Source organism: Taeniopygia guttata, chromosome 3 (assembly GCF_048771995.1).
Source record: "Taeniopygia guttata chromosome 3, bTaeGut7.mat, whole genome shotgun sequence".
NCBI lineage: Eukaryota > Metazoa > Chordata > Aves > Passeriformes > Estrildidae > Taeniopygia > Taeniopygia guttata.
The window spans coordinates 44,442,990-44,467,445 of record NC_133027.1 but is presented as its reverse complement, the minus strand read 5'-3'; the positions used below and the strand labels follow the sequence as shown (position 1 = coordinate 44,467,445).

General features: G+C 35.7%; 1 protein-coding gene across 5 annotated transcripts in view; it reads left to right on the top strand.

The window, feature by feature from the left end:
* HACE1 (HECT domain and ankyrin repeat containing E3 ubiquitin protein ligase 1) overlaps positions 1 to 24,456 on the top strand; it is a 47,639-nt gene that overhangs the window by 8,098 nt on the left and 15,085 nt on the right. For 4 of the 5 annotated variants that reach the window (XR_012055002.1, XM_072926731.1, XM_072926732.1 and 1 more), the window contains 14 exons: positions 1,008 to 1,083; positions 1,388 to 1,519; positions 2,375 to 2,457; positions 4,694 to 4,790; positions 7,421 to 7,522; positions 9,122 to 9,228; positions 12,902 to 13,148; positions 18,109 to 18,446; positions 19,557 to 19,625; positions 20,275 to 20,362; positions 21,578 to 21,689; positions 21,775 to 21,872; positions 22,057 to 22,144; positions 22,744 to 22,893. Coding sequence is in view for 4 of the 5 variants with exons in the window: in XM_072926731.1 (XP_072782832.1) it covers positions 1,008 to 1,083; positions 1,388 to 1,519; positions 2,375 to 2,457; positions 4,694 to 4,790; positions 7,421 to 7,522; positions 9,122 to 9,228; positions 12,902 to 13,148; positions 18,109 to 18,446; positions 19,557 to 19,625; positions 20,275 to 20,362; positions 21,578 to 21,689; positions 21,775 to 21,872; positions 22,057 to 22,144; positions 22,744 to 22,893 (1,787 nt within the window). In the remaining variant the exon portion in view is untranslated. The remainder of the gene's footprint in view (positions 1 to 1,007; positions 1,084 to 1,387; positions 1,520 to 2,374; positions 2,458 to 4,693; positions 4,791 to 7,420; positions 7,523 to 9,121; positions 9,229 to 12,901; positions 13,149 to 18,108; positions 18,447 to 19,556; positions 19,626 to 20,274; positions 20,363 to 21,577; positions 21,690 to 21,774; positions 21,873 to 22,056; positions 22,145 to 22,743; positions 22,894 to 24,456) is intronic. The other variant, XM_072926733.1, reaches the window with a different exon arrangement.

The window sequence follows — 24,456 nt, the reverse complement described above, 5'->3', positions numbered from 1 at the left end:
CTTCCAGTTAGCTGAGTAAGCAGAGGTTTTGGAGGGCTTGGAGGGGGTCAGAGACTTCTGATTTTTCTGAGATAGTGTCTCTAAGAAACTTTTTCCTGCAAGAAAAGGAATACAAAGTTGGCCTGCACAGTGTTAGGAGAGAGGCAGAGAAAGAACTCCAAACCAGTGAGCAAGTACCTCTTTAAGATCCTACTTCTGGAATTGTAGTATGTGAAAGCATGCAGCTGTAAAGGTAATGTTATATTTTTTCTTTTTAGACATGTATGTGATGCAATAACTGAATTGTATCACAGCTGGTAGTTCACCTGAGGAGGCTGTAGTGTTTAGTGGCTTCTGGGTATGTGTGAGGTCTATTTGTAGGAGAGGAAAGAAGCAGGCAAGTGGTGTATGATGAAATGCAGAAATACACACAGGAATCAGTTATGTGGAAATGATATATAAGAAAGGTGTGAAAGGTACCAAATAAAAAGGAAAAGCAAAATAAATTTGTCAAGGTAAAACACTTAGGGCATTAAAAATTGAAGCAAAACATGAATTAGGAAAAAATACCTCTACTTTTAGAGGTATTTGCATAGATTTACAAGATTGGCATAGTTTTACAATGACTCTCTCATTAAGTAATGATTTAGTGGTGTACTGTAAACATATCCACTGACATGAACAGGCTACAGTGAACTTCATGGACTTCTATTAGCTGAACTCTGGCTTTTTGTCTTGAAAGGCTAGTTCATGAAGAGCTGAAACTGTTAGAGTAGTGGTTAAGTGCTTCTGCATTTTCCACAAAAACAGCTATGATTTTAACCCTTTGTTGTTTGCTACCCTTGCACTGAGTCTCTGTGAAGATCACTTCTCTTGTTCATATGCTCAGTACTGTAGTCCTTATAAATTAGAACCACCTGTTATACTTAGAACAATGATAAATTAGAGTTATTGGAGCTCTAAGAAGATATTTAGTCTTTGTAAGTGATTTTTCCTGACAGGATTTTGATGTATTCTTTTGCTTATAGCCAGAAAAAATGTATGAGCAAGCTGCTGGAATACAGTGCAGATGTCAACATTTGTAATAATGAAGGCTTGACTGCAGTAAGTGCTATTAATTGTCATGATGTTCATAAAATGAATGAAGAATTTGAAGATTCTTAGTTTTTAAGCTTTTGCCATCTTACACATAAAACAAAACTGCTGTGTGTCCAGTGCCATCAAGAATCAAAAGATGTGATCAAAATACCTAAGCATATTATTGTATTGTTCAAAGCTTCTCGTTAATATAATGCAAAGCTTCTCTTTGTGAAAGTGCTGACAATAATACAGCCAGGTTTAAAATAATTTTTATAGTGTATATATATCAATGCTAAAGGATAAATGTGTATCATCATTTTGTACTTAGATTCACTGGTTGGCTGTCAATGGACGAACAGAATTGCTTCATGATCTTGTTCAGCACGTCAGTAATGTAGATGTTGAAGATGCCATGGGACAGACAGCCCTTCATGTAGCTTGTCAAAATGGACACAAGACAGTAAGTTTCTAAATTGTATGAACACAATTGATTTGTGAAGAACTTGGTAATGCCTCAAAGTTGTGGTTTTTTTATAAACTTCAGAGTAGTAATGCATATGATAATGGCTACAAATGTGAAGAATGTGTCTTTACTATTGACTGCATACACTTCCATGGGAACAACTTATTTATTCTTGTGGAGCTGATTGATCTCAGTGCCTATGGGAGTTGAGGTGACATACTGTGTATTGTTCAGCTCTTCTGTAGTGCTATTATTGGCTTGTTAATATCAAGTTTTTATGTAATTTTAAATGTTTGAAAATATTTTGCCTTATTTTTCAGAATATGTTTAATTCATAATTGTGCAAGCTATTATATAATTTTGAAATTAGAAATATTAATGTACTGTGAGTAAAAAATAAAAACAGATTTGGGCCAGTTACAATTTAACTCTAGAAGTAAAAAAGTTCAAATTAATTCTTCTGTTATTGATCTGTGTGAATTATTTTTATGCCTGGCCTTGCATTAGGGCTGACTATTTATATTCAGAGTATAAGTCTGGATGCTTTACTTGAACTACATTAGAACCTGTAGAGTTATACAGTTTGCCACCAGAAGAATTTACTGCTAAAAAGAATAAATTGTAATTCTACCCAGATCCCTTCTGTTGTTCTTGTCAGTGGTGGATTTTGGAAGGATGGATTCTGAAAACCTTACCTATAGTAACTGTAGCAAATTTATGTGACTGAAATGTAACAAAAGTTGTTTGAGAGTCTGCTCAGTCTTTTCTTACTTTAGACATGCGCTAAATATTTGCAAGCCAGTAGGGTTCTCCACTGCTCTTTTCTAAAGGTGGTGTTTTGTTCTCTTGTAGACGGTGCAGTGTTTGCTGGACAGCGGTGCAGACATAAACAGGCCCAACGTTTCTGGGGCAACTCCGCTTTATTTTGCTTGCAGGTTATATACTTTTAACTTTTGAATACTGGCTTAAAAGTGAAATATTATTTCCCCTTTTGCAATAACTGGTTAGAAATTAAAAAATATAGCAAATAGAAAAGCTGACAAGCTGACTGGTATTTAATCTTGTCTCATTTTTGAGTGTAGTTTGGTGTCTTACCTAAATACTTAGGTTAGTACTGCAGTACCTCTTTCTAACAGCCATGTTAAACACATACCTGTACATATTCTAGCATGACTCATAAATGATGACTGCTGAACCCTTTTCTGAAAAAATGAATTTTGCCAACTTAGATTATTTTGAGTACACTAAAACCAGAGCCTTTTATAAGGCAAATTTGGCTATTCCTTAATGTACAGTATGGTGTTACAGTATACCTGAAGTATGCATATATGTGTCAAAGTTACAATATTGAATTAAAATTACATTGTTGCTTTGATCAGTTCTGTTTTTGTCTTAGTTTTATTTCAAAGTTAATCACATATGAGAAATGATATTTTGTTTTAATTAGAGCATTTCTGCAATTTGTTAGAACATTTACAATTTTTGCAATCCCTATGTTTTGGTTACAGGTTAAATAGTTCACATAAGATCAACTGTTACTATAAACAAAAGGAGAAATAGACTGACCTGCTGGTCTGCTAAGAGTTATGTTCTGGGAGCCATGGTCTCTGGAGATAGTGTATATTGACTTGTGGCAGTTGAGAAGAAGGGAAGTGGAGAATAAATAGCTGCTAGCCTTGGTCCTTGATTTAGGGACTGGTATTTGTACACAGTTTAAAAGAAGCACCTTGTCTTGGCTTGGAGGTTTTTCACAAGAAGGGAATGTGTGTGGAAGAAGGGAATGTGGCAAGTACAGGAGTTATGTTCTTTAGAAATTACCAACTGGAGCGTCTGGCAGGGTGAAAAGAGCAGGGTGTGTCCTATAGCAAACCTGGAAAGAAAAGTTCTAGGTTCCTGATGACAGGGAGGGCAGGATGTGGTAGCAGTGTCAGATGATAGCTGCAGGATTCAAAGTCTGGGTCTGAAGCATCTATTTTGTCAAGTGTTGGATTGTGCACTTAGTCTAGAGAATTACAGTGAAGATGCTGCAAGTAGGCCATTAGTCTGAGCTTCTTGACATTTAATGTTTGTTTGCATTGGGACAAAGTCTGGTACATTAGATGAACCTATTGGCATCCTGGGCTGGAAGGATAGGACTGAGGAGAACTCATCTGTGAGTTATTGAGAAATCAGTGAAGCTAACTCTTGCCTCTCAGCTGTTAGTTGTCACTTTACCTGTGCCCTTTCTGAACTGATAGGCTGCACCTACTGGGCTCAGATTTCAGACAGCCTCTTGTATGTTCCAGGATGCCAAAAACTCATATACATTGGTGTAAACTGTGCTGAATACTAGCTTGAGAAATTAAACTTCCTTGAAAAAACTTGTATCTGTAACTGGAATTGCTATATCTTTTTTATCAGTCTTTCATTTCATCCTTTAGACACTTCTCTGTTACGTTTGGCAGTATATGCACTTAATGCTGGTGAAGGCAATATTCAAGTAATCATTCCATGTGTTTTTAGTGAAGTAAACCTCTGATCACTGGTACTCAATTTCTCACTTTTTTCAGAAGAAAGGATTTGAGAAGGTGTTGAGAGGTATAAATAGTTGGTTTTTCTGTTTCCTAATGCTGGCATGTTGGGGAAATTTTTAACTCAAGGGAACTAAGGGTCCTATACCTATATGCAGATTAGTGAATATACTTTGAATGTAAAAGTAAATCTCATCACTTCTAGAAGCTATGCAAGACATTTATATATAGAAATTAGAGCCATTTGAGTGATGTAGTTATCACTTGTACAAAAAAAAGAATTATCTATAAAAATATCTTGCTAACATTTTATTGATGGTTAAAGCACAATTAGATTGTTTTTTCCCCAAATATGGTAGAAGTGAGCAAAGAACTTGGCAAAGATAACTTCCTCTGTGAAGTAAATTAGGATGTAAATTGAGAAAGAGCTCTCTTTTTGCAGGAAATGCAGCTCATAAATATTTGAGGCGAGGCTAAGATGAGTAATTTCTGAATGATGAGAGTGACTCTGACTTCATAAATAGCCTGAATTTTGGACTGCTCTTTTTCAGTAACTATCTTCTTCTGGCTTATGTTGGTTTTGTTATTAGATGCAATAAAGACAGATTTATGACTCGGATCATAAATGCTGTATTAACTGTCTTTCTCCTCTTTTGAATAGCCATGGTCAGAGAGACACTGCACAAATTCTTTTGATGAGAGGAGCCAAATACTTACCAGACAAGAATGGTGTTACTCCACTGGATCTCTGTGTACAGGTATTAAGTTAGCAACACTTTTTCTGTGAATTTCTGTGACTTACTACAGTGTCACTTGATCATTATTACTTTTTTTTATTCTTAAGGCCTCTGAGAGATAGTGGTCTTTTAGCAAAACAAGTGCGAAATGTAATTTTTTAATCATGAAATTGATCCTACAGGCAGATTCATAATTTCTACCCTTTGCATAAGTCAGATGGAAGAATTGACATTGTGAGAAAGAGTTTCCAGAACTCCATTTGACTGGAAAGTTTTGTAATCCTTGGTATAATGGTAGTACACAATTTAGGTGCTTGCCTATTAATAAGTAAGAGGTAAAGGCATGCAGAATGGAGTGCTTTTTTTTTTTTACCTCACATAATAGATTTTCTTTTCCCATGAGAAGATGTTGCTATTAAAAACAAATAAAACTTACATGGTGATGACTCTTACTTTTCAAAGATATTTTTATATCTGGGCAAGGAACAAAATTCTTACACATTTTCAACTAATATGGCGTTTTCAACAGCAAAACAGTCTGTCTTGTTTGATACCAAGTACTGCTGGTACTACTTGCTTAAGTGACTTTTTTTATTCGTGAGCACAATACTTTTTTCTGTCAGATCAGTTGAAGGTCAGTATGTAAATAACACGATTGAATGGAAGCTTTTGAACCTTTACTAGTAATGAGATTAGAAAACTGAACTGAAAGCTGAAAAAACTAAATTGCTGGAGTAAGTGGACATCACACTACCTTTATGCATGTAATTAGTTCTTCAGGGTAAAGTAAAAATTTTCTAATTTTTTTCTGTATTTTCTGATTATTTCAACTTCAAGTTATTTAATTTCTGAGGTGTCCTCATGTGCTTAAGACTTGCACTTGAAATAGTTGTGTGTATCTGCCAGAGTGCTGTCTCCAGTACCTTTGGGGTATTTTTGGAATGTTTAACTCTGAAAACTTTTTTTCACAGACTAGCTGTGGAAGACCTTGATCCAGTTAGGTTACTTACAGTATTTATTTTTGCATATAAGAAATAAGAAACCAAATAAGTCCTCAGCTCTGGTCACTGAGAAGTGCCAGATCACTATACTATCTTGCTGCTGATTTGATTGTGAAACTCAGTTTTTTTTCCTTTGTTATGGCAGAATCACTTATCATTCCATAAAGCCATATGGAGTCTGATTAGTTTCAAGGTATTCTGCAGCAACAGACCTGTAAGACAGTATAAGGCAGGAGAAGTTTAGATTAGCTATTAGAAGTAATTTCTTCATGGAAAGGGGTGTAAAGCATTGGATATGACTGCACAGGGAAGTGGTGGAGTCTCCACCCCTGAAAGTGTTTAAAAAATGGTGGATATGGCACTTGAGGATGTGTTTAGTAGTAGGGGTGGTGCTAGGCTGATGATTGGTCTTGATGATCTTAAAGGAATTTTCCAACCTAAATGATTCTGTGACTCTATACCAGTGCTTAATGGTATAGTTATTATTTTTTATTATTAATGTTTTGAGTTCCTGCTTCAGTCTCCAGTTTTGCAATCCCTAGGGCACTTTTTTACACATAAAACTTTTGCTAACTTTTTTTAGGTGTGAGTAGTGACACCTGGTGTTTGTTTTGTAGTGATGATCTGTGTTCGAGATCATGCAGTATACAAGTTCATGATGCCAAGTAAGAATAGAGAAAACACTGTTTTCTTTCTTTTTACATTGTGGGTTTTATTCTATGCTTAAAGGTTTGTTTTTCAAAGTCAGTACATGTTTTCAGAAGACTGAAATTATAGATTCATCTTCTTGCCAACATTAACTTGATCTTGAAGATTTGACTTTCATTAATTTTTACAGATTCTGTGTGGGTTTATTTTTAATACTTAATTTCTTGGTACCAGAAACAATTAAATGAATCTTTTTAATGTATGGTTTTCACTGAGGTAATGTTAACTGTCATTCACAGAGGAGCCTCTGGAGTTGCAGCAGTTAATACATTATATGGTCATCTTCCCAGAATAGAAGTTAATGCAGGTTCAGATGTTAGTTGTCTGCTTAAAAATGCAGCTGTGTTAAATAAGATTTGATACAAATAAACCACAAAATCAAGTTATTTTCTTTCCAGAAAACATTTTTTCTCAGAAGGGTGTGAAGTTAGTCTAAGGCACATTCTAAGGAGTCATACTTGTGTGTTGATTTTAAAGTTAAATAACCCTTTCATAGGTTTATCCTATTTCTTCCTGTAACAAGTCAGATATGTGTCCTATGAACCTTTAGAAAATGTTTGTTTTGAAGAATTAGATTCTGGATGTAATTAAGTAGATGTCAGTAAGAGGAAGAGAAGTGAAATATTACACTGTTTTTAATTGCTGGTGATTGTTGGCTGAAATGCTATTCAACTGTACCTTTAGTTTGGTAAGTAGGAAAATGTTTCAAAAACCAAAAAAAACGGAGTAGATATATGTGAGCCAGTATACTGAAAAAAATTGATTCTGTCTACTCCCAGACATTTTGGGATACCTAACTTTGCTATGTTTTTGAATTTCAAATTATTTTGGAATAGGATTTCTCCAGCATTAAAAAAATACCATAATCCTTAATATATGTTATTGCCTGTAATAGTCTGACTCTCAATTCTAATGTTTCTTTTAATTAAAATGTTTTCTTAGGGTGGTTATGGAGAGACTTGTGAAGTCTTAATACAGTACCATCCTCGGCTTTTCCAGACGATAATTCAAATGACACAGAATGAAGATCTGCGGGAAAACATGGTAATCTGGGATGCTGTGTGTTATAGCCAGGGATCTCGCTGTGTGTGGTGGAGAGCTTAGTGCTTAATATGAGTGGCAATCAGTACCACAGTAGTTGACCACTAGGCATCTTTCTGTCGTCATGGAAAATGTGCAGTCTTCACATAATTTTAAGCACAAGAATTTGGAATTAAATGTAGGATCTTTTTTCATTTGGTGTTCTAACTTTGTACATTTGCCAAAGTGATCTAGGCAGTTTAAAGAGCAGACATTGCAAGCTTCAATACAAAGGTACTGATAGAGCAAGCCTAGAGCATCCTATATATACAGTTACTTAGTGTAACGGGGCCTATTTTCCTTCATGTATTCATTATCTGCAGACATCCATTCTAGGATGTGTCTTGAGACTGAATCATCCAGAATTAACTTAAAAGTTTGTGGTATGAGCACTCATCTGTATGAAGTTGCCTTGTACAATTACAGTGTGAAAGATTGCCATCACAATTTCATTTGATTATTATTTCTGTAGATGAAACTACTCTGTTTCTTTTTTAATGGTTCTCTTATACCTTGCTTGTTTGGTTATTGTGGGATACAATCTAAAGCAAAGAAAAATCAGGGAAATAAGTTTTGTTTCTTTATTGTGTAAAGGAAATGAAGCATGGGATGCCTTTTCCCCCTTGTAAATCTAGCTTGCTGTGGGGTTTTAATACATTAGTTGTTTTAAAATGATGGCAAACAGCCTTACAGACTATAAAAAAAATTAGTAAGGTGTTGGCTGCCAATTTACTTAATTTTGCTTGCTAGATTTTTGATGTTTTAATTTTCTCTATAACTCCATTACTTCCATTAGAACACTGAAGATTTCCAGGTCAGTGTTTAAATTTCTGAGACAGGGTTGAATTTTACAGAGTGAAATGACGCAGGTGAGAATTCTCAAAGTATATGTTAGATGCAAGGGAAGATACTATAGATGATTTAAATTAAAAGTGAAAGAACTAAAACAATGGAGCAAAAAGACCTTTTGTATATTGTAGAAGTAAAGAAAATAAATGAGAAAAACTTGTCATCTGTCTAAGTAATGATGGAGCTGTGTGCAAAAACAGGATCTTAAGGAGAGCGTATACAAAACATATTAGCTAATACATGGTATAGTTCTACTTTGTTGCCGAAATGTGATCATATATTGAAAATTATTTTCTATGGCCAGGTCTTAGCTGTTCTGCTTAGTCTTGGGTAATGACCAGTTTGTATTATCTGGAAGTGATAACGTAAGGAAACTGGGTATGTGTTACAAGTCAGGACATGTATTTTAAATGCCATAAGTTGTTCTACAGGGTTAAACATTCAGTGTTTCTAACATTCTGTAATTAGTTAAATACCCTGTAGTACATGCATTGACACTAGAATGTGTACCTTTACACATTTGTAATCTTTGTAAACGATAATGAAATGTTAACTGAGGTTAGAGCTTGTATACATGCACATTATATATACAGTATAGATATACATTATTATTGTTGGATATTAATATTTGGGTAATAGTGTTCTACATAATTGATAAATTATTGTTGATCTGAAGCTCCTTGATAATCTGCAATTGCTTTTGTTATCCTTCAGTTGCGGCAAGTTCTGGAGCACTTGTCTCAGCAAAGTGAAAGCCAGTATCTTAAAATCTTGACAAGTCTTGCTGAAGTTGCTACAACAAATGGTCACAAATTGCTCAGGTAAGTGTGAGGTCACAAGTTGATAAACTACCCCACAGTTAGTGCCACTAATGCTCAGCACATGCTGGAGTAGATGGATATCAAATCTGATTTATATGGTAATGCCTGTTTAGATCAGTGTCTTCACAGGCTTCAAGAGAAAAAGTTGGTGTCCTTGTATAGCTGCTGGTATCTAGAAGTTTCAGTTTCAGAGAAGTGTATTTTTTGTTTGGCTGTCTCAGCTATAGTGAAGGGAAGCTTTTAGACAACTATCAAATAATTCTTTTTTTTTTTTGCCTTCACCCTTCTCATTTTTCCTTCCCTTGAACATTTTTGTTTTTCTACATGCTTCCTAAGTATGCTTGGGGAGAGTTTTGTTACTTCAGATGCCTCATATATATGAGACAAAAAATCTCATCTACCAGTGTGCTGTCTCAGCAGCACAAGCAGCAGTAACTTAGGGAGAGGCATGACATAGGCAAGAATATTTACCTGGTATGCTTTCCTAGTTCTTGTGGCATCTGTCTGAGTTTGTGCAAATCACTCTGTCTGCAATTTGTTGGAACATTTTACTGTTTTCAGTAGCAAACAGATTTTGGTTTATGCTTTACTAGAAAATCTTTACTGAAAGAGTCAAGGGTCTGAAAACATGAGTGAAGTTCCTTAATAGGTTTTAGATGGCATTTTGGCAAAGAGAGCTTTGAGACTGTTCTGTAGCATAGGTTGTAAAGGATTATAACTTGGGAAGCTTTTTTGTACTTGGGCTGGGGTCCGTGGAGCCCATAAGTAAGGTGGAAAATAAATAGTATATTCTTTCTCCTAGATGATTTTTTCTTCTTCCCCATTAGTCATGTTACATTTAAATGGAGCTTGTCGATAGGAGGTCAGAACTCCTGGATGATGATAGGAAATTCATTACACCATTAATAAATCTTACTCTGGTAGGTGTTCACTTTAATGAATTAATGTATAGGTCTGAATCCCTTTAAACTTGGAGGTTGAGGTGTGTAGACATTAATGAAATTTTGTTGCTGTGAAGATAACTTTTTTTAAGAATTTCTGCTGTTGCTGAGCTTCAGTGTGTATCAGTTTAACTTGTAACACATTCCTGTTTGTCTTCAGACTTCACTAGAGCCGATAGATCTCCCACGAATACATTGTGGTAAGGTGTAAAACCACATTGCAGGAAAGGGTTTCAAACTTGCTCTGTATAGGGACATTATTGGAAGTGGTGGTAGCTGGATTACATCATACGAGGTAGTATTTGCTTCTGTTTCAATGTCTTCGGAGGTAAATGAAACTGATTGGTGTTTAGATTTGATTTGTTACTGCTCTTCTATTTGAGCAATGCTCCCCCACTGTGGCTGTAGGAACAGTAGCTCTGTGCCTGTACGGTCTCTGAGTTTGAACCTCTGTGTGCTCCTGTATTGCTGTGTATGGGTGGGCTGGTGGAGGCTGAAGACAAGATTGAAGGGGTTCGTTGCATTGGATGAGGACTCATTTCTAGAAATGCCAGTACTTGGAGTGTCCTGTGGACTCTTACTGGCCAGCTTCTCTTTGTGCTTTGTAATACATAAATGTGATAGCAAAAGAAAACAATTCCAAGACAGTTTCACAGATGCAGTTTCACAAAAACTGTGTCTCCTCTCCAGCTTGGTTTCCTGGCAGAAGCAGTGAATTTCTGCTTCAATAAATATTTCTCTGTTGCTTTCTTATAAACACAATGGGGATTAAGGTAGTACTTGGTGGATACTCTGAGCTTGGGCCTCTTTCCTCTCTCTCCTTCTTCTAAAAAAAATTTGTAAAATGGACTTTGTACATGAAAACCTCCAATAATGATATTCTTGCATGGCTGAACTCATATCATCTCAATTAGTTTCCTGGGTACTAACGCACAACCTATTGCTTTTGGGTTTGTCTATTGTTTAGTTGAAAAGTCTCTAATATTGTTTCTTGTAATGCTTCTAGCAAGTATCCAGGCGTGCCACTAAGCTTCTGCCTGAAGACTTCTGCCTTGAGTACAAGCAAGGACCCTGTTTCACTTAGCATTATCTTCACCAAATATTCCCTTTTTCCAAGAAAATAATTGACATGTGACATGATTTGGTCTTGCTGGTTCAGGTTAGGCCTAGCTGAATGTTTACAAACATGCCAGTAGAATTTTCAGTGAACTATTAAAAGGCTTCTATGTTTTTTTTCTACATATGTGGGTTCTTATCCTGGAGACCAGGAAATTTCACCAGGAAAACACCGCTGCAGAGACATGATAAACCTCAGTTGAAATGTTAGAAGTTTTTTTTTTTTTTTTCAATAGTTAACATATTGAGTTAGCTTCTTGTATTCATAGATTCTTTTGGTATATAAGCAAAGATTTTACAAATGCTAGTTTTTAGCTGTGATGAGAGCTTCTGGTAACACAATTGTAGACTGCCAGTCAGGTGATTTTCTTTATCTGGTTAAACCTTAACATTCCTACTGTAGCACTGTTTGCTCTCTCTGTTCTTTTCTTACATTGACTTACTGAAAACTTACCTGATTAAAGTATAAATTGTCACAAGAAAATTGTACTTTGTAATGTAATTTGGTAAAATTTTTGGTACATTGCTTTTAGAAGTTAACTCACAGTCATTAAAATGTATTGCTGAAAACAAATAGGTATTTTGCTGATGACATAGAGTGAATGAGATCATAATAAAGCTATGCTAGCTGTTACAACTAACTGTGTTTTAGGTTAGTGTATTGACAGATTATTAATTGTAACAGATATTTACAGCACCCTATGTCAGTTTTCTGGTGTTTACCGAACTTCTGGCTGGGAATCATGCTTTTGAGTTGCAAGTACTTTAAGGATAGAGTTGAGTATGTGCTCACTTCTATAATATTTATAAGTTAGTAGGTTTTGATAGAAAAATAATTAATTTCTTGCAGTTTGTTATGCATTCAAAACAGAAGAATTCTTAATCCTTGGCATTTAAGGAAGAAAACCTAGTTGAGTTTGGTGGAGAATGTTCGCTTGTGCATAATGTCATGAATATCTCATATTTTACACTGTTTTGGTACAGAGTACAGTGTTTGCCAGTTCAATTAAGGGGACATAAAACTTTTAGTATATTTGGATAAATAAATAACATAGTGGTGGTTTTGTTTAGTATCTTTTAGATTACATTTTTTCTCGAGTAGAAGTAATGGCATCCTTACCATCCTGATCCCTTGTCTGGTTGAGGTAGTTAATGGGCATCTGGAATAATAGCTGGTGAGGATGGGCTGTGGCAGCATATCTGATCAGTCAGTAGGCTTTTACAGTTGGATGCTCTCTTTTCTGGGTTGAGAAACATTTTCATCTGGATATCCCAATTTGCTTCATGCACTGAGATTCTTAGGAAGCTGGATTTCCTCCCAGGGGTTCATAAGAAGTGTATTAAAAAAAAAAAAAAAAGGAAATGTTTTGAAAGATCTGGAATTTGCTGTTCTTACTTCTAGTTAAAGTTACCTGTACATGTTAGTAAAATCATAATGCTTATATTTGACTTTTGGGGCTGGTGCAGGAAATGAAAGTTAAAATTTTCTAGGGTTTGAAGCTTAGGGTTTTTTTCAGCATATGTATCAGACCCTACCATTACATTGTTTACTCCTTATTATAATAAATTGTTTCATCTAGGAAAAGAAACTTAAACATTCCATTTTTTTCCCCCAGCTTGTCAAGTAATTATGAAGCTCAAATGAAGAGTCTCTTAAGGATCGTGAGGATATTTTGCCATGTCTTTCGTATTGGCCCATCCTCTCCCAGTAATGGAAATGACATGGGCTACAATGGAAATAAAACTCCAAGAAGTCAGGTGTTCAAGGTCAGAAAAGTATATGATGTTGTTAGGAAGATAGACGTTAAAGAGATGAATTTCACAAAGCATGCATTCATTAATCAGACATCTCATGAACAGGAAGTAAGTTTGGTTGATGTCCCTATCCCTTTTTAAGTTAAACCTACCTCTCTCCTTCTCCTGTATTTTTTTCCCACTGAATTAGTTCATTTAGCCACTGATGCACATCTCATGTTATGATTTCTGATTTTTTCTTATTTAATAGATTGTTTATTAGGTATTGAAGGTTTAGCTACCCAGGTGACCTTGGTAAATTTTGTTTTTATTTCTGTTGAGTATAGTAATATCAAAATATGGTGATATTAATATAGATTATATTAATGTAATTTCAAAATGGTAGTTGGAGATACACAGATGGAGTGGTGATCAATAAGCTTTATCCAGCTTCACAAGACAAATGGAAACAATTGAATTCTTGATCTCTTTGTTGTTCTCACTGTGAACATGCAATCTTTTCCCAAGTTGTTTTGGGATTTTATTATTATGTGCTTTGAAACATACCAGCTCACTACTACCCTTGCAAGGTTACTGATTTGTAGCTGCTTTTAAACACATGCTTTAGGTGGTTGCCATTTAGAGCTTTAGTTCCTGAAGGTATTTGGTATTTTTATGTTTATTTGTTAAGGAATCCCTCTGTAGAAAGTCAAAGATTGCCTTTTTGTAAGGAAGCCCCAGTTTCCTGAGTGCCATTCAGTCTTCATTGAATGTACAGCTGCTGTATTTTTCAGAGCACCTAATAAAAAAGAACTGCAGGGTAATCTTTCTTCTCCCATCTTACTCCATACTCTTACACAGCACAGCTCATACCAAGAAATTTAGATGCCAGTAATTGAGGATTTTTTTTTCTTTCACATTTCTTACACTGTGTTGTGAAAACAGTATTTTGAAATTGCTGCTGTATTTGATGATACATGTTCATCAGGTTACTTCCAAGGAGTTTTAAGACAGAGCTATATTAATAAGATCATGGAAGATGATACTTTTTAATTCCAGATAATTTAGTGAATTATCTCAATTTCTGTTTAAATTTCTTCTCTTAGAAAGAAGAAAAGCATTAGACTGTCAAAACCCAAAAGCATGCAACACAAATGTTTGTTCTTCTGGTAGGACAATAGTTTTTAGGACAAACTGATTTATATAATGAATATAAACTAGTGCTTGAGTCTGAACAAAATGTAATGAGTCTGTACAAAATGTAATGCAGTGTGCAGTGTAATAATTGTCCTTTGGAATTGTTCATCATAATAGGGCAATAATGTAGGTTTAACCAGAATTCTGTTTTTAAAAAACAAAGCCGTACCCAAATTACAAGAATTATTTTATTAAAGGTAGTATTTTCTAATAGTTTTAATGAAAATTGCTCCAAGTATACCAGATTAAATCACAAGCATATGTCAAACACACTTCATACAAGAACTGTCTCCATTGAGATATTCTGGTACCAAGCCCAGAAAGGAAAAAATGGAAGGTTTACTGCTTTTCAACTCCACATAATTTCAGAGCTCAGTATAATAAACAAAAACATTCAACTGCAATTTGCAAAGGAAGTGCTATATCAGTAAAATCACTTATCTGCATGTCCAAATGACTTTGTATGATGAAAGAATTGTTTCTTAATTTACTGTGCATTTAATCTTGTGCAATAGACTTACATGAAACAACTGCCACAGTTGTCCCAGAAAATATCAGTTTTTCTTACTTGTGTGAAAACAACATGTATATTTTTAATAAATAAGCAAAATGCATACTACTGTTACATTACCTAACAAAACAAAAATTTCAGGATGTTTTAAAAATTATTTAAAAATTGCAATTATTGTAATTTATTTAGAAGTTTCATGAGTGAGGTAACCCTGCAGTAGGGCCGTTGTTGTGTCCATGGTATTTTAAAGACTGATATACATTTCAAACTCAGAAATATAAAACTGCTGATGAGAACTTACTGTTTTTTGGGAATGGGCACATAGGTCTGGCAATGCTAAATTAATCTACAGTTGTGGTTGGTTTAGCCTGTTCTTCCCTGAATTTCCAGTAGACTGGGTAGTGGGAGATTAGATATAGTGCTGAGTGAATTGGATGACTTCCAGGTTTCTCTTAGTCCTACCTTTTCTTCTGCTTTTTTGTCCTTTCTTTGAACATGTGCTTTTGTTGGGTTTCTACACCATTTGGGAGGAGATAAAAAAGACCTGACTTTTTGTAATTATTCATTAAATTTTTCTGTTTCCATGTACTGATTGAACATATTTTGAAGAGTTGCCACTGTAATGTAGCTGGGAAGGGATTAAAAATATGAGTATTCTGGATCTGAGCCTACAGAGGAATGTAGGCTTGATGAGGTCAGGAAAATCACAGGCCTGTCTGTGCTTTCATGGAATTCTCTGTATGTGATTCAGCATATCCAGATGTTTTAAAGTGGAAGCACTAGCTAATGATAACACATTCTCGTACTGACCCTGAAAGATACAAAAGAATCATTGAATTTTGTCTTCCAAGCTTGAAACTGCTAACTCAAATGAGATCTTACCAGTGAGAAACTTTGAGTAGTAATTTTGACCAGGTTTACACTCGTTACTTTTCCATGTATTGCTCTTCCAATTGCTGTTCAGTGTAATTGCATATTAGGGAAACTTGCTGCAAAATTTCTCTGTACTTGAACAAGGTTGGGAAGTGCTTAATATTTTTTCCTTGTTTCAGATACTGTTCTTTTCTAGAATTAAGGTAACACCTCTGCTGTGACAAAGTCACTTCATCGATTAGTGATCTCCTGCACCCTGTGTCTTAAAAAGTTATCTCACATCTGGCAAAAGATTTTGCTTCAGTTTTGCAGTTTGAATATGGATTTGGTTACTGGTCTTGCTTTCTAGATGAGTAAAGAGGAAGGCATTGCATAGGTAAATTCTTGCATTTGGGAGGTAAGGTGTGCAGCTGTAAAAGCTTGATACTCCATCAGACACAGCCGTATAATTCTAGAGAAACTTTTCCACACTCTGAAACATGACAACTGAAGTTTGAGTGGGGGCCTTTGTTTAATATGAGGTTCATGGTAAGAATTAACTGAAGAATGCTGACTAGTAGTTTGAAAAAACATTATTAGTGGTTTGATTGAATATGTATGCTACTTGAAAAGGTCTGGTCATGAATGACAGCATAAAATGCTGACAGTCATGGGTATGGAGGTGATGGGCAATATTTAGAAGTGTTTTATATCTTGAAGTTGGACTAGAAAGAAATAAAATGAAATGTTAAAGCTGCTGTGCTTGACTAGACTTTTAAATTAGTTTATGATCAGAAGCTGTGAAGAACTAGCTTTGGAAAAACAAATTGGGTAGAAAAGTTTTGAAAAGTGTGCTAAAACTCTTGGAAATAAAAGATAAAACACAAGATACTGAGGGAATATGGTGGAATATGGCAGACTAAACATTGAAAAGTTTGAGGGAAAAAGATTAGTTTTTAGTGTTCCAGTAAATAACTACCTAGTTTCTCCTGAGTTATAGGTTGAGAGTACAGCTACATTTTAATTCTTCTGTGTATTCAATTAATCCTAGTTTCCATTAGAAAGTTTTTTTTTAATGTTATGTTTTGTGCTAAAAGTCTGCCAAATGGGTCTTGGAAGGAGGATAACTTGATCCTGTGTGGCAGACATTTATGTAGAAAATGCTATCTGTGTTGGAGGTATTCAGATCACCACCTAGAGAAATGTGTGGTCACTAGGAGCACAAGTATTGAGTGACATACAAAGTGTTGAGCAAAGCCTACCAGTATTATCAGGCTGGCTTTCCCACACACTCCTATTGGGAAAAAATGGAAGCATAGTAGTAAATTTTTAAATCATGAATTTAAGCTGAATCTTTTAATACAGAGCTCTTATGAGAAGTAATTTATTGTGTATTGAGAGCATGTCAGCTATGAGGTGCAACTGACAGTGCTCCAGATAGTGTACAGATGTTAAGCTACAGTGAGCAGCTCTTTTTTTTCAAAAGCAACCTGAGAATATGAGAATTTAGCTTTCAGTGTTTGCTAAGTCTTTGAGTATTTTCACTGGAGAAAAATGTTGATGTAACAGTAATATATGGAAAAAGGAATCAATTTAGAAGTTCACTCTTACTTTTGGAATGCTGTTAAGTACTTGAGTCCGTGACCTCCCCGTAGGATTTATATCCCTATGCTCACTAGACTGTGGGCTTGTGAAACAAGCCCTAAACACCATTAAGGGAAAACACAGTTAGCCTTTGTGGATTTTTTTTATACTCATAAAAAAGCAGCAGGTCTTGTCCCTTTTTGTCTTCCGTAGTAGGCCTGCAGCACAGAGTAAATGTGTAATGAGGGAATTGTACTGGATGTCAATTATATTGAGTTTTAGCAGGTGATAGTAAAAAAAGCGTGTCTATGTTAAAGTAAAATAAAATTTTTAGCCTTATAATTTGATATGGTATTCTGCTGATACTTGTTTCTATTTTGTAAAGCTAGATGTTAGTGACCCTTACACTGAAACATCTGAGCTACCATCAAAATGAGCTGTATGAGCATAAAGCACATTCTTAATAGACATGAACGTGAATCTGTGTGGTGTTGTCTGGGATTTCCTCCATCTTCTTGGTAGAGGAAGCTCCTTTGACCAGGTTCTTCCTAAAGAACTGGCACACTCTTACTCTAGAAACTCAACCTGTGTATTCCTGTTTCCCTGCTTGACTGCAGTGGTTAGGCAGTAGAGTGCTCTTTGAAGCCAAACTCTGTCATATAGTTCAATTCTATACTTCTGTAGTTCTATTAAATGAGTTTATCCTTCTTCCATCTGCTGCTTGATTTTCCTTCTATATGAAATTGTGTCTTTGTACTGTTTGGCTACAAGTGCAGAATTTTTTATGAGTATTGGCCTTTTATCTCTAATCTGACCTTTAAAGGATCATTTAAAGCTTTAAAATGTGCATGATATTTATTTGCCTTAAGAGAATTATCACGTTATTAATATTATCTGATGTCAACATGTTTCTTTTTGTCTGTTTTTTTCATGTGTTTATTGCAGCCGCTGGAACTGCTCTGGCATTCTCTGGATGAATGGCTTGTTCTGATAGCCACAGAGCTGATGAAAAACAAAAGGGACTCTGCCAACATTACTTCTATTTTATTGAAGCAAAAAGGACCAGATCACCAAGATGCTACTTCTGCACCTTCTTTTGCCACTGCAGGAGCTGAGGGAAGAAAAGAGCTGTCCACTGATGCTGTCGAGTTAAAAACATATGATGTTGCTGGGAAGCAGGAAGCTTGTGCTGATTGTCAGGATGTTGTCTCCATGACAGCAAACAGGCTAAGTGCTGTCATTCAAGCCTTCTATATGTGCTGCTCCTGTCAGATGCCTCAGGGGTAAGGAGTTGATTCATTTTTCTTACCCAAACTATTACCATTTTAAAACCATACATACTTTCTTGGAAGAATGTTGATACTGCCCACATTGTATTAGTGACAGTCAAAGCTATGCTGTTTAATGCTTTCACTAGTTCAGTTATTTGAATGTTTTTTTTTTTATGGTTCTAAGGGCACCAAACAGCACTGCAAGTTTTCCATAGTGCTGCTGCCTCGGAATATAGCTGCACTGAGACACATTTTGTATTGAATGTCTAATGGGTCTTTGTAATCATGTACTAGTAGGATTTTGGTATTTTAAAGATTAGCTGTATTTGCTGTTGGTTCTTAATGTGAAATTAACCCTGAATTTAATGTGATTATCCAACAAGAAGAGCTGTAAGCTCAGAAGAGAAAAAAAAAGTGAGTTATCTTTGTGTATGAAAATGATGGCTGGGGCAAAACTTATTTGACTATATTATATATAACAAGGAGAGTTCAGTCTCAAAGTAATGCTCACTTGGAATCCTGTCCCAGGTTGACAAACATGTAATTTTGTGTGGAACATGCATTTCAGCTTAGGTAAGCCTAATATCATTGAGGTCTGGTTTAAAAAGGAAACAAGTGTGACCACTTGAGAGACTAGAACTGAGGTTCTAGTCTCTCCAAGATTGTTATGGATTATATTTATGACTTTGGCCCTCATGACTAGAAGATTAGACAACTATGATGGTATCACAAGCTCCCTGAGGAATCTAGCAGCAAGGGTCCTATTACATGTCAGCTCTTATTCCTAATCATCATTCTTTCTCTGCCAAACTGAGTTGAATAAAAGCTTTCAAATTGGCCAGTATTTTCAATTGACAGTAATATTTGTTTGGGGCATAGTTCTCTGTGGATGTTCTGGAAGATAATTGGTTATTGAAATTTTTGCCTTTTCTGTTAGAATTCTGAAATTTCTGTTTCTCGTTATGAGATCTTAATGCTGTTGAATATTTAGTTTCATGATGACTAGTTAAACAGCATCAGTTTCTATTTGTGTAGTATTTATTTAAAAAAAACCCAACAATTTATGTAATTCAAATTAGTTTCAATTGCACTAACCAAAAACATCTTATGATTTTTGAACAGGATGACATCACCTCGTTTTATAGAATTTGTTTGTAAGCATGATGATGTCCTTAAGTGTTTTGTTAACCGGTAAGCTTCAACAAATATGGACCCTGTAATCTGCCTCTCTGTTCCTCCCTGGCAATAATTCATTTTTTTCTTCTTGCTGAGTTGTATTTTTAGATTGTTGCTGTGATATATGAGCAATATGCAATTTAATAGTCTTGCTGCACTCAATAGTGTAGATTAATGATTCAGAGCTCAGACTTAAATGAACTCTTCTGCATATTTAAGTGATCTATTTGTAAGATTTCTGAACAAAATCTATTTAACAGAACAACAGAATAATTTGATAAATGGATTCTTTCCTTATATTTGTTCCAAATGAGGCCTTGCATTTTAAGGTAGATGAAAACTTTCATTCTTCCTCAAATGTGTGACGACTTAAGAGTCTAAACCATCTTAGTACAGTTGACTATTTCCAGAATTTCTCTGGGACGGCCAGGTTTACAACCTTCTTTCTGTGTGGGGAGCTGCTTCTAATCCTCCCTTCTAATGTTTAACAGATGAGGTAGTATAAGTTGTTTGGAAACAAGAGTTAAGAAAAAGTAATAAAATAGAAGAATCTCTTGAAACTTGTCTATATGATTAATTGCACTTTTTCTGTATGTAGACTTTTTGCATCATGAAGCATTATTATTAAGTCTTTTAACAGGCTTCTAACCTATTTTTCTTTCAGAAATCCCAAAATAATTTTTGATCACTTTCATTTTCTTCTGGAGTGTCCTGAACTAATGTCCAGATTTATGCACATCATAAAAGCTCAGGTAAATATCAGGAGGTGCTTAATTACAACTTCTGTGAATATAAAAAGGGTGTTTTAAAAAAATATTTAAAGATTTCCATTTGGGGAGGATGAAAGAACTAAACATGGCCTCAGTGGCTTCTGAATCTGTAATGTGGAAAGATCATATTAGACATGGCAGCCAGATTTCTGTATCCATAATTCTCTAAAAAACATGGGTGAGTCCATTTGAGATAACCAATATTGGATGTGTCTTACAATTCCAACTTTCAGGTAAAGAGTGAAATTTCTGTTTGTAAATCTACTTGTGCACATCTAATAGATCGAACTTTAAAATGCTTTACTTTCCCCTAAATGACTTATGTTTTGAGACAAACCAGAGGATAAATACATCACTATTATTTGATTTGGTCATAGTTAGTGGCTGCTCCTTTAATGAAACATAATGTCATCTTGTTGCCTGTTCCAACAGCTTTATTTCCTAAGTTGTGAACCATACTGTGCTTTTATTTCTAAAGATAAATTGCTTTTATTAATCCAGTTTTGTTTCTGGGCCATGGTGTATGTGTATTGTTTATTGATCTTGCATTGAAATGTGTGTTTTTGAAACTCACTGCCTATGAATAATGAGGAGACCCTGAGAACTGATACCGGGCTTGTTAGATCAACTCATGTATGTGCTGTGTAGTGCAGGGGATGAGAAAGGCCATGCTTGTGTCATATCTGTCTCAAAAGAGCTGCAAATGTTGACATAAACACTGAGTCAAACAACTTAGAACCTTCTCACCTAGCAACTGCTTTCTAAGGTTTTTGGTTCCTTTGGGCTGTTTTACTTTGCCAGTGAACCTCACTGCAAATAGGGCTGGTTTGTATTGCTTGTGCTTCTGTACTCAGATGTGGTTGATGGTTGATTATCAGTAGTTTTATAGAAGCCAGTGGCTTATTTCTTATCTAAGTTCCTTCATGCTCTCCCCTAACCTGTAAGAAGCTTTGTGCTGTTTTTCTCTTCTGTGGAAAACGTAAATAGCTATTTCTGGATAGCTGGTACTCCAGTCTTTTTGCAAGCACTCAAGCACATGTCTAGTCCTTTCTTCTTCCCAAAATTCTGTATAGCATATTGGGGTAAATCTGCATATCTCAAAAATTAATTGAGAATTATGCATAACTGTTTACTTATGAGAGAGGAATTATTCAGGAGAATGCACGTGTATAATGTGGTTTGCACTTTGTTTTGTAGCCATTTAAAGATCGCTGTGAATGGTTCTATGAACATCTGCATGCCGGGCAGCCAGATTCAGACATGGTGCACAGGCCTGTCAATGAAAATGACATACTGTTGGTTCACAGAGGTATTGTGTTCTAAATAATTGACTTAGTGTGTCTTTGAAAGACAATAAATGAAAATGAAAAAATTAATTGGTATTTTGTATTTAGATTCTATTTTTAGGAGTAGCTGTGAAGTTGTGTCTAAAGCAAACTGTGCAAAATTAAAGCAGGGGATTGCTGTGAGATTTCATGGAGAAGAAGGCATGGTGGGTAAAAGTGCATGGTTTTCTTTTATGGCATTTTCATATGGAAATACTAATTGTCATTTATAAGTGAGGTTTTGAGCTAAAGCCTACTTTAAAATTACTTTAAAAGAAATATATGGTTACTCAGCATAACTATTGAGTGAAAGTTTTGTGTACTAATATGTTTTATTCTCTTGACATGCAGGGACAGGGTGTGGTGCGTGAATGGTTTGATATCTTATCCAGTGAAATAGTTAACCCAGATTATGCCTTATTTACCCAGTCAGCTGATGGTATGTCTCTGCCCTCTCTTTTTATTTTTTCCCCCCTAAGTTTAGGGTGTAATTTTTTATAAAAGCATTTTTATAATGCAAAAAAATCTGTGTAGAGGCACAGATTATTTCATGAAAGCTAAAAGGAGAGGTTTGGGTCTGCCTTTTAAAGTAGTCTTCTCCAAGGAGGCTAGAATTGGACTGTCTCCTGCCTGCATCTGGCTGGAGACATATGAGGGGAAATAGATATATTCTTGTCCTTCCTTTGAGCATGTTCGCAATTTGACAGAAGCAAAGCACATTAGTGTGAGTAAAACATGCATATAGCAATATAGTAAGATGGAGGACCATCTTTAGCAGTTGGTAATTACCTTTTTGTTGATTATAATTATTTTATAGCAGTGCTTTGGAGAGTGGCTAAGCAGTATCATTGTAGTAAGATGTCATTACATTCTAAGACATTCCTTTCTGACATCTTTTTTGTGTAAACAAAAATCCCAAACAGACTTTCAAAATCCCAAAATAAAACTCTTGCAGTGTTTCCAGATGCTTAATGTGTTTGATAAGTAAAAGATTAATTAAAAAAAATAATGGAACATGATAATATTTTTGTTTTGTAGGAACAACTTTCCAGCCGAACAGCAACTCTTCTGTAAATCCAGATCATTTGAACTACTTCCGTTTTGCAGGCCAGATCCTGGGGCTGGCTCTGAATCACAGGCAGCTGGTGAACATCTACTTCACAAGGTCATTCTACAAACATATTCTTGGTATGGTTTTATTAAAATCCTGCTTATTAGTCATAACAGTTGGCTGAGTAGTAAACCTTTTCCTTTTTTACTTTTGTGTGTGTGTTAAAAGTGAAAAAGCCTTGGAATTTAATGTCTTGCTAGTCTTTTATGTACATCAGAGTCACAGCAATTCTTTGTACCACAATTGTGATATTCATTTACTCTTCTGCATAGTGTCATTCTTGAGAAATGAAAATAATTGTTCCCTGGTTAACTTAAGATAGACAAAGTTGAGAGTATTTGTGAACTCTGGGAAAAATCTATTAGGCATTCTTGATCATGTCTCAAATTCTTCACCTGTGCAATGGTTTTTAAAAAGGTGAAGCCTTGCTGTTGGAAACCTCTCTGTCTACCTACTCCAGCAAATACTACGTATTTCCCAAAACAGGGTTTCAGAACTAATGCAGGTTCATCCTGTCTCCTTAGTGAGAGAAATTAATTAATATTCTTTTACTGTAGTATTCAAGAGAATTGGACAGACGTTTTTATAGAAATGTAACTTTTTTAGTAGGATAACCTCTCTTAGCTGGTGGTATCTGTGATCTAGGGCTCTTCTCTGCTCTTCTTTAAGAACCTTTGTGCTTCTTGATTGCTGAACAAGATTGCCCTTCTTCTGCATTGTCATGAAAAGCTTTCCTTGAAAGAAGATGTGATTCCCTGTGCATTCTTGTTCCTCCTCCAAGTACATCAATTTATTTGCTGTTGCATGCAGAATTTCCTTGGTGTTCAATCACTAATCTTTGGAAGTATAAGACAGCTTGATGGGTTTCTGTAATCGTTTTATCTACCTACAGTCTTCCTGTGATGTTTGCCGAGTCCAGAACAGATCAACTCTTAACTTCAGGCTTGCTGTTTATCTTCCCTGCAAGTGTTCAGAGATCACTTGCAGTTCATTGAAGGTGCAGGCTCAGTCATCTTTATCAAGATCTTCACAGAGTAGCATATTTTATTCCTCTCCCTCAGTACTGCTTTCTGTGAGAGTGACTGCTGGGCAAGAGCCAGTGGAGTACAGCCAGTCTGCAGCAGCACCATGTTGGCATTGCTTCCTCAGGCTCCCCTAGTCACCAATCTTCACACAGGAAAATGGTTTTAAAGTAGAGCTATCATTGCATGGCAAAGTTTGGTGCTGATTTAAGCCTTGGCCTCTGACATCAAGAGTAAGTAGAAGAATCATGAATGATTTGGGTTTGATGGGATATTAGATACCTTGGGCAGGGACACCTTCCTCTCAACCAGGTTGCTCAAAGCCCTGTACAGCTTGGTCTTTGAACACCACCAGGAATGGGGCATCCACAGCTTCTCTGGGCAACCTGTTCCAGTGCTTCATCACCCCCACAGTAAAGAAATTCTTAATATCTAATCTAACTTACTGTCTTTCAGATTTAAACCATTTCCCCCTTGTCTTGCCACTGCTTGCCTGAGTAAAAAGTCCCTCTCCAACTCTTTTGTAGGCCACCTTCTAGTGCTGGAAGGATGCTTGAAGGTCTCCCTGGAGCTTTCTCTTCTCCAGGCTGAAACAAGTCCAACTGTCTCAGCCTTCAG